Raw genomic sequence first — 15,825 nt, 5'->3', positions numbered from 1 at the left:
CTATCTGTCTGTCATTCTATCTATATGTCTGTCTGTCTGTCAGTCATTCTATCTATCTATCTGTCATTCTATCTATCTGTATCTATCTGTCTGTCTATATCTGTCTCTCTGTCTGTCATTCTGTCTGTCTGTCATTTTATCTATCTATCTGTCTGTCATTCTATCTATCTATCTATCTATCTATCTATCTATCTATCTATCTATCTATCTATCTATCTATCTATATGTCATTCTATCTATCTATCTGTCTGTATCTATCTGTCTGTCTATCTATCTGTCTGTCATTCTGTCTGTCTGTCTGTCATTCTATCTATCTGTCTGTCATTCTATCTATCTGTCTGTCTGTCTGTCTGTCTGTCTGTCATTCCGTCTGTCTGTCATTTTATCTATCTATCTATCTATCTATCTATCTATCTATCTATCTATCTATCTATCTATCTATCTATCTATCTATCTATCTATCTATATGTCATTCTATCTATCTATCTATCTATCTCTATCTATCTATCTATCTGTCTGTCTGTCTGTCATTCTATCTATCTCTATATCTATCTATCTATATGTCATTCTATCTATCTATCTATCTGTCTGTCTGTCTGTCTGTCTTAACGATCACGATGATGACGAAGGTGGTGACGTAGTACCTCGATGCTCGTGTTGGCAGCAGAGTTGAAACCGTGGAACCGGCGAACAAGAGCCGAATCCAAGAATCGTAACCGATTTACCTCAGTATGGAATAACTAGACAAGCGTGCTTATTCTCTGTTCAACTTCTTTTATTATAGTTTATTACAGATAGTTTGTCCGCTGAGCTACAGCTGTTGTTCCCGTGAGGAGAAGAAGTGGAAGTCCGTTCTAAACTTTAGTCTAGTGATTCACTCCTGCATGAAACATAACTCTGCCTGTCTCTCGGTCGGTGTGTATTTCGAAAAAAATGAGGCGAAGCTTTTTTTGGACGTTTGTTTAAATAAAGGACAGTTTATTTTTGGTGTTTTAGCGGTACCGTTGAGGGCTAACGTTAAATGAGCTAATCTGTGCTAGCTGGAGGCTCTTAGCATCGGTTATCGTGTTCAAATTCAAGTGAACTCATTCCATTGAAGCGAATTTGTTTATTGTAAACTCTGTGAAAAATCGAGAACTAAACACTCTTTCTGAAGCCTTTTCACTGTTGACAGCGTGGACACCGTCAAGAGGCCGGTGGCAGTGGGTGGTTTTTTTCCCCTTCCTGGTTGTGAGTCTGTACATGAGCAGAGTGCTGGTCAAGTGATAGTCCTCGGTCCGCAGACTTCACTGGACTCTCGCTGGAGGCGATGGCTCGGAGGAGGCTGGACAGTCGCAGTGGATCCTCGGCTCTGCTGACAGAGATCCACACTCACATCCACACAGATGCGTTCGACACTGTGTTTGACGTGAGCAACGAACTGGGCAGGTGGGGAAAACACTTCATCATTACCTAAAAGACGTCTTCTTTTAGGTGTCTCCATCTTAAAATGCTTAATTTGACGTACTCGTAATGTTTTTATGTCAGTTGATGAACATTAGAGTGACTGTACAGATGATGATGATGTAAAATATGCATCGGCATGTTTTTCTTAATGTGGCTGTTCTGACATAATCTGGATGTTGTCTAGTACACAAGTACTGTCAGATTTTTTATGAAAACAACTAAAGTTATTTGTCAAGATTTTAAAGGGTTTTGGAACAATAGCATGTTTTTGTACTTGCTTTATATTTGTTCTGCACGTAATGTCATGTCTTTTGTGTATGTAGTTTTAATATTTATTATTACAATTTAAAAATAACTGTTTTCTATTTTAATATATATTAAAATTTAATTTCAGCAATCTTCAGTGTTACATGATCCTTCAGAAATCATTGTAATATGCTGATTTGGTGTCCAAAACACTTTTTATTATACTTTAAATTACAAATGTATTTATTTTTTTTTTTTTCTGGAAACTGTGTTTGTTTAATGTTTTTCAAGATTGACTGATGAATGGAAAGTATAATAGTACCCTTTATAGAACACCATTTTTATTTTCTTATATACATTTTGTTTAAGAGCCTTTATTGTCATGTCTAATCAGTTTAATTCATCCTTGCTTGTTGTTTCATCTCATTGGGTTTGTGCATATAGTTGGAATATTTTCCGTATCATTAAGTATTGTGGTCCCAAATCATAAGACAACATATGAACTTTAGGATAGACGTGTCCCTGGTTTATTTAGTGTATTTTGTCACAGAGTGAGTAGGACTGAAGGTTGTGGAGTGTATGGAGTCTGTCCTGCTTAGCTATTCAGGATTGGAAAGCCCTTGCTCACTGAGCTGTGACTAATAGGCCTATGTGTGTCACTGCTAAAGCACTACAGCAAGGCTTTGGACCTCGCAGGAAGGAAACCCATGAGGGGGAACCAGGTCCAGTTTTGTGCTGTGATGTAGACCGTACTGTGAATACTGAGAAAGAGGAAGTGACATTGATCTCTTCCTCTTTTGCATACAGCCATATTCGGCTTGTTTTTATGCCTGTTGGCTGTGTTGTTTCAACAGGAAATTATTTCACAGTTCACTTACAGTTTTAACTCTGCAGTGTGATGATGTTTTGTTGTTTGTTCTGTGGAGGAAGGTGCAGTTCTGTGGAAACTCTAAGTTGAGTAAAGATGATTGTGAAGACTGTTCCTTGTTGCATGGTTTTTATGAGATGACTTGCAAACTTGTTCAAATAGAGCAGATCTGTTTTGAACCGGGATCAATACGAATGGGGTTTATTGTTTTTTACTTGCAAATGAAAAAACCTTTCTCCCTGACCTGGGAGAGTCACAGGAATTTTTAAGAAATCATGGAAATATCAACACTGATTTTATTTATATATGCAGTGTCATATTAATATACACAATTCAAAACATTTGATGTCTGTTGTTTTTAAAGAAAGAAATTAATACTTCTATCAAGGATGCACTAAACTAATCAAAAGTGACAGTAAAGACGTTTAAAGGTTACGAAGCATTTCAAATAAATGCTGTTCTTCTGAAATCTCTAATCATCGAAGAATCCTGGGGAAAAAAAAATTGTCAAGGTTTCTACAAAAAATATCAAGAAGCTTTTAAGCTGTTGAAATAATCAGGCTTCTCAACATTAATAATAAGCAAAATCTGTTTATGAACATGATAGGCAAGGTGAAGCACACAGCGTGAATGCCACAGTCTGGTCCAAAGAATTGTGGGATTGGTTTTGAGTAGATGCTCGTATCCTAATGTCTCACCTGTTCATGCGGTGACAGTAATTGCAGTTTTTAGAGTAAAGACTGGCCGACATCAGTCATCTAACCTGGTATTAAACTGTGACAAGACAACATCTAATGGAGGGTTTGACTCATTTAATAACTATCTGTGTCAGTGAGAGCTTGAGTGTGAATGAGACAACTGCCATAGGTCTGACTGATTGCATGCAAACCGTGACATCTTTAAAGTGCATCATAAATCCAAAAAAAGTAGTTATAACTTTATATAATATAAAAAGTATATTATAAGTTTAGTTTAGTATTTATACCTCAAAAATTTCCATTTTCTTTCATTCTGCTTCTTTTTTTTAATCTTTCCATTCCAGCTGACCTCTGTTTGTTTTCCTCAGGGGGAAGTTTGCAGTGGTGAAGAGGTGTGTGGAAAAGACCACTGGGAAAGTCTTCGCTGCGAAGTTCATCAAGAAGCGGCGACGGGGTCGCGACTGCAGGGTGGAGGTCATTCATGAGATCGCCGTTTTACAGCTGTCAAAGAACAACCCTCGTGTGGTGAACCTGCACGCTGTATATGAGACCGATCACGACCTGGTTCTAATGCTGGAATAGTGAGTGCTGTGATTAGATGTATCAATTGTATGCTCCTGTTCGTGGAATGTTTGTGGAGGTCAGTACTAAGAATAACTGTGAACGTGTTTGTGCGCCAGTGCGGCGGGCGGTGAGATATTCGACCACTGTGTGTCAGAGGAGCTGCTGCCCGAAGGTCAGATAACCCGTCTGATCAGACAGATGCTGGAGGGAGTTCATTTACTGCACCAGAGCAGCGTGGTCCACCTGGACCTGAAGGTCAGATGCTCGACTGCCTTTAACACCTTTCTTTTTAAATGAGATTATCTGTATTTCTTCTAGAACACACTAGTTTATTTATTGACACAATTTTTTTTTTCTCTCTCATTCAGCCCCAGAATATTCTCCTGACGAGTCTGAGCCCGTTGGGGGATATAAAGATAGTGGATTTTGGCCTGGCCCGCAGGTTGGGCTCTGCTGGGGAGCTCAGAGAAATCCTGGGAACCCCTGAGTATGTTGGTAAGGTTTATTCAGTGCCATTTGTCTTCAGATCCACACATGGCTCTGTGCTCATGGCCTCATCACAACAGAAGAGTTCATGTTTAGTGAGAGTGGTGTATTTGGTGATTCATTTTTGCCTTTTATTATATATCCAGCCCCTGAGATCTTGAACTATGAACCAATCACCACGGCGACAGACCTGTGGTAAGTCTTAATCTTGTTTCAATATACAAGGTTCCCACAGGGAGATATCCAGACCTGAAATAGTCATGGACATTAATACAGTTGTAGAAGGCCATTGAAATTTAAATGGACATTAGACCATTTCTATTTATGCTCATAGTTCCTGGAAAATTCTGAATGCTCATAAAGATACTACTGTTACAAAATTTGGAATCATTAAGAATTTATTAAAACATTTTTGAAAGAATTCTCTTTACAAAGGCTGTATTTATCTGTAAAAAATACAGTGAAACCAGTATTATTGTGAAATATTATGACACATGAAAAGATTTTTTAATAATATACATCTGTTTTAAAATGTAATTTATTCCCTTACTCCAGACTTCAGTGTCACAAGATCCTTCAGAAATCATTCTGACATGCTGATTTGGCACTCAAAAACATTTCTTTATATTATTGATGATGAAAACATGCTGTTTAAGTTTATGCAAAATAAGCTAGAAAGTGGCAAGTTGAAATGTGCCCCAAAACCTTCTAAAACTAGCCGAAAGACCAGCAGGATCAGGCAGCTGAGTGAGGCAGCAGCAGGATGGTCTGATGCTAGAGGAAATACACTTTGTGTTAACAAAGGATGTTCCATGTATGTTTTTGTTTATTGGTTAAGATGGTTTCAAACTGATTGTGTGTGTGTGTTGACATCAGGAGTGTGGGTGTGATCGCCTATATGCTGGTGACAGGAGAGTCTCCTTTCGTTGGCGAGGACAAACAGGAGACCTTCCTAAACGTATCCCAGGTGAACGTGGACTACAGCACAGAGGCGTTCTCAAGAGTGTCTGAGCTGGCTGTCGACTTCATCCAGAAACTGCTGGTCAAAACACCAGAGTGAGTCTCAGAGACTCTCATTTCAGACAGTTAGAGGAAGTCAGGCTTGTTTTCCAAGCTGAGTATTGAGCAAAATAATGTACGCTACTGCTTCTAGATGAAGAGTCATGTGAGAAGTGCTATGGGAAACCCTTTTCCACTTAAAGAACAGTAAATATTCTGGGTCATATGACTTTATTATGCATTGAAGAGTTTTAGAAATGAAGTCATTTTTGAAGATTACAAATTAACTATTTTATGGCTCAAAGTACTATTGGTTATCACAAAGTATAAAGTCCAGCTATCAATTCCTTTTCATTTGTCTTCAAACATTCGCAAATTTATAGAAAACATTTAAGCATGAAAGCAACTGAGATTAAATGAGGTCAAAATGGACTCTTAAGCAAAAAAAAGAAGCAAAAGGTTAACTTGTTCTGAATGGAGTTCAGATGATAGATTCGCACTTGTTGTCATAAACTAAATGATGTACTTTGATTTTATTACTGCTCTTTACTGGTAGTTTCAGCATAATAGTGTCAGGATGGTTTCCATTCAAAGTCCTTTACAGGAACTCTCTGCTTCTTTATCAGGGATCGTCCCAGTGCAGCCGACTGCATGACCCATCCTTGGCTGTGGCTCCATTGTCCAGGTTCTGATCCAATCCCAGTTACCCCTCGCACTCCCCGGGAAAGGAGTTTCGGTGGGAAGTGGTCCGCCCCACCCGAGGATCCTGAAGACAAAGAGAACATTTCAGACTCGACGCACGCCAAAAGGTTTCGTTTTGAGGAGGACATGTCAGCCACGGGCGACGGTGACTACCTATGCTGATCCGAAAGGGGAAATGCACATGCACTGAATAGCATTGTCACGTTTTCGGTCCTCTTTGGTGGCCTCCACGCAGCACCAGCAAACATGCTTCTGTCCTAATGCTGTTTTCACCATCCTTTGGTCGACCAAAGATGATCTTTTCACAAAAGGGCCAAATCTGGTGTAATATTAATATTATAATAGTGAGAATCTAAGTATCTGTGTTGCTGTCCTGTCTCAAGATGCTTTTCCCTGGCGTCTCCTGATTTTAAATTATTAATTTAAATATATTTCTGTTTTAATGTACCGATTTTATTTTCTGCTTATCTTAGCCCATATTAATCTCAACACTATTTCCAGAACTGCACTTAGGGATTTGAAAAAGAGAGCGGCAGGACATTCGATGCTTTTTAATTCGGCTTTCACTGAAGAGAATCTTTGCTTTTTGTGTGTCAACATCAGAAAGAGTTTGTATGATTAGACTGTTGATGCTGAAACACCTAGTGAGATGGTCTCCTTAAAAAAGCTTCAGTACAAGAATGCCCTCAGTGTATTGGTGTGTGTTTTGTCATGCATCCTCTTCTTTCTTTTGGCATTGACACATTAGTTGGCTCACTAAAAATGTGACTCAACTCAAACACGCACATCACACCCTGGATTACACAAATATGTGTTTGTATTGCCCGTAGAACTTCCTCCTAGATAACGACTAAAGAAAAGCAGGAACGCACTTAAACCCTCTATTATATGTGTTCGTGTCACTAAAACATGAGAAAAGAATTGTAACCACATTATATTTAGTAAACCAAATGTATCTATTGATTTAAAAATCATTCTTGTTTTAAATGTTTCCTCTTTTACTACCAACATATTGTATAATAAACTATTGTTAAGCACCATTCTAGCATTCCCCCATGGCAGGCACCTAATGTCTCAGTGCCTGTGATGGTCAGTGATGTACATATTCATGAAATGATAGTTTTTATCTATGCACAAATCTGAGGTAACTCAGGGTTTTTGTTTTTGGGACAGGTGTTTTGAAGCTAATGCTATGAACTGATGGGGGTTTCAGTACTTGTTCATTCCGAGTCTAGTTCTCAGGGTTATCTGTAACTGCAGTTTACCACTGTATATTTCTCGAGTGCCTTTGCGTGCATTTCTTCCTCCAGCCTGACTTCATCTTCTGTAATACCAGCGCAGCACATTTATGTGGATGTATTATTATTAATGTTCATCCTGTTTTAATTGAGAGACCGGTACACACTTTAAACTGATTGCTTGGTGTATTTAAAGTAAATTATTTGTATGTGTTTTTGGTTCTGGAAGTATATATTATATTCAGTGGGATTTAGAAAGGAAAACAGTGTTTAAGTTGTATTTATGGGCTTGAATTATGTAGGGCATAAAAAAGATGGGTCATCGGAGTTGGCCGTTTTTGTCGAAATGACATGGTTATGTTCTGATAGTGAAGCATGTTTTGTTGCGACGAAAGTACAGGGTGTGAATTCTGAAATGAAGGCAAATGAATGTTATGGTGGAAAGTAGTCTGCTCAGCAGAAAGTGTAGAAATACAACTGGAAAAGCTTATGGTTTATTTGTGGAATGTTTTGTTGACCGCTTTTGTGAGTGGCTGTTAGAACTGGAAATGTTAGAATTACAGAACTTGGTCTTCAGGTCGAGCCCTTGGGTGTTATTGTTCTCTGTTTAAAGAGGTGTGAAGAGCTCATGTGTGTTTGCGTGCAAAGGGTCTCACGGTTTCCCAGAGATGTCACCAGTCTGTAATCATAATAGAGCTATTGTCTCCTAAGACGAGAGGCTCTTGTCACGATCGTGTGCTCACTGTATGCCGTCATCTTAAAGGAAACTTGAATCTAGTCCTTTCCTGGGAAACAGCCTCAATAATGTTTAAAGGTTCCGTGAGGTATTTGAAGCTGGAATTCAGTAGAGAATAGGCCAGGCCTTGGAGAGCATTTCTGAGCAGTCGCTGTGGTCTTTACAGAAAGCTTGTGACAAACTTTGTAAGGACACTTACGGGATGAACTTTCTTGATTCTCTCTCTATCTTAGGATTAATGTGAAAACTGATAGGATGATACTTCATTTCATGATGAAAACTGTGTATTTTGAGTTATGCACCAGAATAAATAAATTCTAAAATAAATACATTCTTATAAAGGCATTGACTATAGAGTTGTAAAGGATGTACAATTAATTTGCATTTTATATGTTGTTGATACATTTATGATTCTTAAGTCATTTTCAATTTTGTTTTTAAAATGAGACTGTGTACCTCACGCAACTACATTGATTTATTTATCTAGTTCTGACACGTGTAGACTTTAATATACACATCATCTGACACCTTTTTTTTTTGTTTTTGTTTTCCTCCTTAAATTTTCCATGACTAATAAGTAATAATAAAAATGTTGAGCAAACTGCCTTTCACTTTCAGTTCAAGGATATTGAGTATCAATATCGTATCAATATCCAAGGATACAGAGTAGGATAGAGTATTTTCATGCTTTTAAACAACGCCCTATCTCTAAAGATTCATTTGCAGATAGAAAGATAGATAGATAGATAGATGAACTCGTTTAAATGTAATATTTCTACACATCATCTGAAACATTTAAACATTTTTATTGAATTAAATCAGCTTGGAATGACTGAAGCAGGAAGTACATTCATCGCATTACATTGAGGATATTGCTAAATCCACGTACATATTTGTATGTGAAACAAGAGCAATCCAAATAAAGTGCGCCACCTAGAGTCTTCTGAGAGTCAATACTGGAACCGTTAGATGCTAACCACTACTGCGCAGTCAAATAAAACATTTCACTACGAGTCAGTAAATCAAATATTTTTAAATGTTTTTTTTTAATCTAACCAAAAATATATTATATACATCTGATTACAATGGAAGATCCCTAGATTCTTTTTTTTTGTTTTGATTATCAAGTAAAATAAATACCAAATATTGAACACCAATATAGAACATTCTCTCTCTATATATGAAAAAACAGTTGATTTAAGACTGATTTAGCATGATTTATACTCCTATGTATAAGAAGTTTTGTTTTCAAGATAATTGTATTAATAATAAGCACTTTCAGATTTCTCTTTTCTATGTTGTGTGAAATGAGAGCTCTCTGAACATAAGGGATGCGATGTTTTACAAAGCATTCCAAACAGACTTCGTGAAATAAATATACTATATCAGAGCTGATGGATGTATATTGCAACAGGAATACAATTAGGCTTAATGTCAGGTACCTAAATGTTGTACAAGGTTGGTCATTAAGCTTTCATTTCTCTTGTATTTTATGAGCGTTTTGTAGGCAGCATAGAGTTATTCTTCCAGAGCCTGGGAATCCATAGCTTTTGACTAACTGATGTATCAGTCCAATACAAAGCTGCCTGTTCTGCAAATACAGCATTCATTCTATGTTAAGACTTGTGAAAGCAAGGATCTAGACCGGTCAGAACCGGTCAGTGCAGTTTCTGGCTTAGACAAGCACCCAGATTCTCCAGAGTCTTTATGAAGTGCTGGTGCTCTCGCCCAACCCACGCCCTCATTGGGTCGCGTACCTCATATGGAGTGACATGAGCATGGACGGCTACGCCACTGGAGGCCAGCTCACCCAGGGCACACTTATCGGTTACCCATGTCTCATTGCCACCAGGGTGTCCTCCATCCAACCAGTACATGTCTGAAACACTGACCAGAAACAACCTCAGTTCTGGATCTGCTCGAGCTCCAGCCAGCTCATACACTATCTGATTGAGAACAACACAACCTTTACTGAAGCCAACTATGGTCAGGGTGAAGCTTGCAGGCAGCAGGCCAGGGTTGGATGTACCACTAAGAGGGGGTGAAGGGTTTGGGAGGCCAGCCCGCAGCATGCTGTGACCCAGGAGTGCTCTCAGGTGGCGAACAGCTCCGTAGTCTGGAGAGTGTTCTGGTGCACCAAATAAGTTGCTCTCTACAAAGTTCTGATAACATTTTCTGTAGGTACATTTGGGATGCACGGATGACCCAGATATGGCAGCCAGGGAAACAATAGCTCAGGGTGAGAGCAACACGCTCCAGACTCCAGGACTGCCATGGAGCAGCATCAGGCTGGAGGGCCATTTCCTGCTGAAAGTTCTGGATGGTGGATGAGAATGAAAAGTTGCATATGAAAAGGGGATGCATAACTTTTTTTTTTTTTTTTTAGATTGCATTTATGTAGAACAGTTTCTCACTAAGTCACCATTTTTTAATTTCTTATTTTACGATTTCTTATTTTACGATTCAAGTATATTTAATTTTTACTAAGATTCTTGTAGAAGAAAATAGCAGGACTAAATGTGCAAGTCTTTTCATATCTAAAATAAATAAATAAAAATCATTATTCAGACATATTTATTAGCTGTAAAACATATGTTCTAGTGTTTAGGGTCATAAAAAAATTCATTCAGCAATGAGAATAATGAAATTAAATAATGAAAAGTAATTTAGAAATGTATTTTCATCAAATAATACTGAAAAGTCTCTGGGTATTCACAAAATATAATGGCGCACAACTGGCACAGACTACTGGCGTGATGCAATATGAAAAATTGAGCTTTGCCGTCACAGTATAATAAATTACATTTAAAAAATATTTTCAAATAGAAAACAGTTCTTTAAAATTTGAATTGTATTTCACAGTATTAATGTTAATTTATTTTTATAAATGCAGTCTTGGTGAGCATAAAACACATTTAAAAACATTATAAAAAATCTTAACAACCGTTTTTATTCATTTACATTTTACTTTCCTCAAAATAAAGGCTTAACCAGAATAGAAATTTAAAAATGGAAAATAATGCACATGTGATATGTGAACGTATGAGCATAACTCCAGGACGAAAGGAATTCAGAAATCCTCCGAGACCTTGAAGTGATGTGGCATTGATATATGTGCAAGAACTAAACTGACTTCTGCAGTACTTTCTTAATATGCGTCATGGGTCTGTTTTCAAAGTGTCTAATGAAAAACTAAATATACAGATCCAGCCCAGTCGCAACAGAAGCTGTATCAAATGACTTTCAAATGAATAATCCAAGAGGTATCTTACAGGGACTCCACAGTTTAATACACTAGCCTGTATTGCTAGCAAGTGGCATATTTTGGATCAAATAAAAACATGCATAGGCATTATCTAATTCCTGATTTATGCTGAGCGCTTTCCTTTTTTATATATGTAATTTAAACCAGGGCGTGCAGTCAGTGGTACCAGGACAGATTCAGGACTGATGACATGCACCAACCTGAATGTCTCCAGGAAAGAAGACTACGTGATCATTTCCTTTCCGCAGGTTTTCTGTTTCATTGTTGCATCGTCTCTGAGTTTCTGTAGCAGGTCTTAAGAGCAGAACATCATTCACGCGGTTCTGATCGTAACCGGGGACCACCGGCGGCGCCAGGGGGGGTCTTGGGGGGTCTCAAGACCCTGCCAAAAAATGCCTTGACCCCCCATTTGACCCCCCAGCCTCTTCCTGATAAAAAAATATATATATTCGGGATAAAGACCCAAAAATGTTTCTCTTCAAACTACGCAGAACAATAATAAATAATAATTATTTCGACATTTATTCATACACTGAACCATGGCCGCGGGAAGTGGGGGTGCTGGGGGTGCTGCAGCACCCCCTAGTGACGAGAGGGAGATAAAAAAAAAACGTAGGCCTATTAAAATATTTTGCACAATTTATAAATTCCTTATGAATATTTTAGAAAATGATTTTGACACACGCAGTCTATTACGTATATTTTGGATTTTAATTTCATATTTTGAGGCCTAATCAACACAGGTTCGGAAGTTACGTTGTCGACGTCAGGCAGGCAGGTTTGGTCGCCGAGTTACGAGGTTTCCCGCTCGTTCCATGCAGAATACATCCATCTTTATATAATACAGCGCACCTCGACATTTAGACACCTGTAACCAGTCCAGGGCACCCCGCCTGCATGTAGCTCAGGTAAGAGCATGGTGCTGCCGCGCTTGTAACATTTATTTTTTTGGCAACAAGTGTGGGATCAGCTTTGACTAGCCAAGCAATTGTAAGTAGTACACTATTATAGTATTTTTGTAAGGTGGTGGGGATGGAGATGGAGAGTATTATTTCGTTCGTGTGTTCCTTGCGTAATTATTGTGGAGAAATGTTAAAATAAAGTTTAAATAGTCGGAGATTATTTCCTTGTGGTTTGTGTAAAAAGGTTGGAGATGAAAGCTTTATACTGTGCGTGTGTTCTTTGCGTAATGGATGTGGAGAACTGTTCAATAAACAAATTGCTTAAATAGTCAGAGATTATTTCCTTGTGGTGTGCGTAAAAAGATTTTGGAGTTAATAGAGTTGCGTGTGACATAAAAGTGACATAAACGTGCAGTGACTCAAGCCAGCTGACCAAATCGATTGCATTGTTTTAGCGTTATTGTGAAGTTTGATTAATATTATATTTTGTTGTAATATTATTTGTTGTATCTTAATATGTTGCATGTATGTATAGGCTATCTGAAATTGTAATGAAAGTAATTATTTAGTTTTCTTTCGATTATTAAACTATTATTTCTGATTCTGCTTCTGCTTCAGATTAATAACCCATTGCGCATATCTGAGAACTGATGTCTGTACGTTTCAGACCCTGGCTGGCTGTGCACTGAAGTGTATATGACAATAAAAGTAGTAAATCTCAATGTATTTATTTTTAAAATGTATTTTAAATAGGCCTATATAGGCTCATAGGTTTTTTGTCAAAAAAATAAAAAAAATAAAATAAATTTCACAGCACCCCCTGTTCAAAATTACTTCCCGCGGCCCTGCACTGAACCGAGAACCGTTTCTGTCGGACGCGTCCGATTCGAGAACCGATGAGCTGATGATAACTGCGCATGCGTGATTCAGCGTGAAGCAGACTGACACAGAGCGCATCTGAACCGAACTGATTCTTTTGGTGATTGATTCTGAACTGATTCTGTGCTAATGTTATAAGCGGGGGTAAACCAAAGGCTTGAATGAAGGGCAATCATCGCCAATGACGGCATTACATCGAGCGCAAAAGAACCGGTTCACTTGAGCACCTGCTCCTTTGCCCCTTAAGTGCCCTTTTGTCAAAGCAAAATTTCCTCATTTTTTTTTGTAATAACATAAACTTTTGTAAATGCCTGCCCACGCCCAATCATCATATTAGTACAATTTATTAATAATAATTTAGCCGTAAATAAAATGACCAACATGATGACCGTTCACCTGACTACGACCTCATCGAACCAGGAAGATACCTCATGCTGCACGCGCATTTTTTAATTGCTAGAGGATATTTTCAAAATCGTGGCATCTGGTAAGTGGTGTTTCATTCTCAGCGAAGTGATTTTGGTGTTTATTTACTTTGGTGTTTATTTTAGAAGAACGATGTGATGTGAGAACATGCAGATACGTTGTTTATATTGCAGTGTGTAGCCTGTAGTCAAAGAGTATAGAAGTAACTTCTATACTCTTTGCTGTAGTGTAGAAGTAACACTAGCGTGCTGTTTGAGGGAGAAAAGTTTCACATGCATCGAGGGGTCTGGTCTTTTTTATGTTATTTGAATAAACTTTTATTATATTACAGTACTTATTTATTTTTAACACGTAAAAATGATTATCACAACACTGGTAAGGCTTATACAGATTTTCTCATTCTCTGAATTATCATTATAAAAATAAAAACAATTCAGAAATGAATTAAAATATAATTATATTTTAAATGTGATGCAAATATTTTTTCTACAATAGCAACAGTGTTTACAACAGCAAGACCACTTTAGCCTGTAAACTCAATAATATCTATCTGGAAATAAATGTAAAAATATCAATGTCAATAAAAATGCATAATATACCTGACATGAAAGTGCAGTGTGAAGGATATGAATAACAAATATAGCCTGTCATTTGTTTACATTGCAAAGGTGTTTTTGTTGTTTAGTAGCAGAAATATGCAGTTATTAGCCATGTCCACTGTATTTTTTGTTGGTTTTCATGAGACCCCCCTTGAAAAGACCAGGACCCCCCCATTGCCCCCCCAATCAAAATTGTCTGGAGCCGCCACTGCCGGGGACTGAAACCAGACGGAGCACCCCGCGCGCAGCAGCAGATGTCCCGGGGCCGCACAGCCCCGCCGCGGTGGTCATTTTCCTCAAGCCACAACTGATCGGATAGTATACTTCCCATAAGCAAAAAGATTATGCAGTGTCGACTGCACGACCTGCCACATTAAGATCAAAACCATCACTGCGAAACCAGAGCAAAAAATAATCCCGCATGATCCTGCGTTCAGGATAATCCGGTGGGCATTCAGCCGTTAAATTTAAGCGTGCAATGAAAAGAAATGTTCAGGATAATGGAATATGTATGTCGTATAATTTGTTTATATTAAACGCCGCGAAGTGGCATTTTACTGGAGCGTCAAAACGTGACAACGATGCGCATGCGCTGTGTCCAGACGCGTGTGTGAACAGCCGCAGAGCTGATCCATAACGCGTTTGGATTGACAGCGTTCATACAAGACTGTAGTGATTAATGCGGCAGAAGTGTTTAATCTAAGCTTTTAAACCCATGAATCGGACATTGCCAGCGGAAACAGGGAGCGTGCCGTGCGTGCTGTTTTGTTCACGCCTTCAAATGGTTGTTAAACTATTCTGAAGTTATTAGGCATCTTTTTGTTACATGTCATTGCACTTAGTTGTGACAAAACTGTCTGGATCTGTGCCTCATTAGGAAAAAAAAGCGTGAAAGCATCACAGTGTAGAACATCTTCAGTGATGTTGTTGGGTACAACCGCTCCGTCATTACTATTGTTGCACGCATTGGCCTAACAAGTGAGTTCCCTGCTCGTCCTTCTAGATGTTTCTAATAAACGTACAGTTGCTGAGAACAATTGCTTTGTAAGTGATTGCACAAAAGAGGCCAATCTTTATTGTCGTCATTTTCAGGGGAGAGCTGTACTGTCGGCTTGAGAGCGTGCATGCTCTCTGATTGACATGAATGTTCATAAAGGCATCCAAACATGCATGGGTGCAGTTGATCTGGGGCCTCTCTATCCACTGGGGAGGGAGGTGGGCCTTGAAGAGTGTGGAAAACAGGCCCAGGGTAAGCGGCCATGCATGCAAACAAAACATTTTAAAAGGCATTTTCTGAATTTCCAGTTTGTAAAGTGTAAAAATAGTTACAATATAAAGTATAAATAAATTGAATAAAAGTGTAAAACAGCACAAATTTATTACCTAAATTCAAAGTGCTTGCACTATTTTTCATATTTGTGTATAGTACATTAATATTTTGAAATATATATACCCCCAATTTACAATCAAGTTTTATATTGTACAATAATTTTCAAATTTGATTGTTGTTTGCAGTGCTTCATTGTAGTTTATTACCTCATAAGATTTGGTTGGTTTGGTTCATGTCATTCTGTCAACGGTTCATTGAGAAAAACAAAAACAAAACAAAAAACCGCAATATTTCTGGAGAAAATGAAGGGGAAAAATACTTTAGTAACCAAAACTGCTGAAAAAGTTTTAAAGGGATAGTTCACACAAAAATGGAAATTCTGTGATCATTTCCTCACCCTCATGTCATTCCAAACCCATTCGACTTTAATATATTTTTAAA

General features: G+C 38.1%; 1 protein-coding gene and 1 pseudogene across 2 annotated transcripts; one reads left to right on the top strand and one right to left on the bottom strand.

Moving 5' to 3' along the window:
- Positions 1 to 632: 632 nt before the first annotated feature.
- On the top strand, positions 633 to 8,280 carry LOC113053267 (serine/threonine-protein kinase 17B). 2 transcript variants are annotated; one of them, XM_026218148.1, is made up of 8 exons: positions 633 to 915; positions 1,175 to 1,428; positions 3,627 to 3,839; positions 3,939 to 4,077; positions 4,191 to 4,317; positions 4,455 to 4,503; positions 5,185 to 5,364; positions 5,934 to 8,280. In XM_026218148.1, exons 2-8 carry the CDS (start codon positions 1,310 to 1,312, stop codon positions 6,169 to 6,171), a joined length of 1,065 nt encoding a protein of 354 aa, XP_026073933.1. In that variant the 5' UTR covers positions 633 to 915; positions 1,175 to 1,309; the 3' UTR covers positions 6,172 to 8,280. The 2 variants fall into 2 exon arrangements, with proteins under 2 accessions (XP_026073933.1, XP_026073932.1); XM_026218147.1 differs by having other exon boundaries at positions 633 to 1,428.
- A 284-nt stretch (positions 8,281 to 8,564) lies between these two features.
- LOC113053268 (UPF0565 protein C2orf69 homolog) lies at positions 8,565 to 14,484 on the bottom strand (annotated as a pseudogene).
- Positions 14,485 to 15,825: the final 1,341 nt, after the last annotated feature.

This window comes from Carassius auratus, chromosome 34 (assembly GCF_003368295.1).
Source record: "Carassius auratus strain Wakin chromosome 34, ASM336829v1, whole genome shotgun sequence".
NCBI classification, from domain to species: domain Eukaryota; kingdom Metazoa; phylum Chordata; class Actinopteri; order Cypriniformes; family Cyprinidae; genus Carassius; species Carassius auratus.
Note: the sequence above shows the minus strand (reverse complement) of the source record. Positions and strands in the feature narration are given on the sequence as shown.

Coding starts and splice junctions, on each gene's coding strand:
- LOC113053267 (XM_026218148.1), top strand. CDS start 1,310: ATGGCTCGGAGGAGGCTGGACAGTCGCAGTGGATCCTCGGCTCTGCTG. Junction 3,840..3,938: donor CTGGTTCTAATGCTGGAATA/GTGAGTGCTGTG, acceptor TTTGTGCGCCAG/TGCGGCGGGCGGTGAGATAT. Junction 4,504..5,184: donor ACCACGGCGACAGACCTGTG/GTAAGTCTTAAT, acceptor TGTTGACATCAG/GAGTGTGGGTGTGATCGCCT.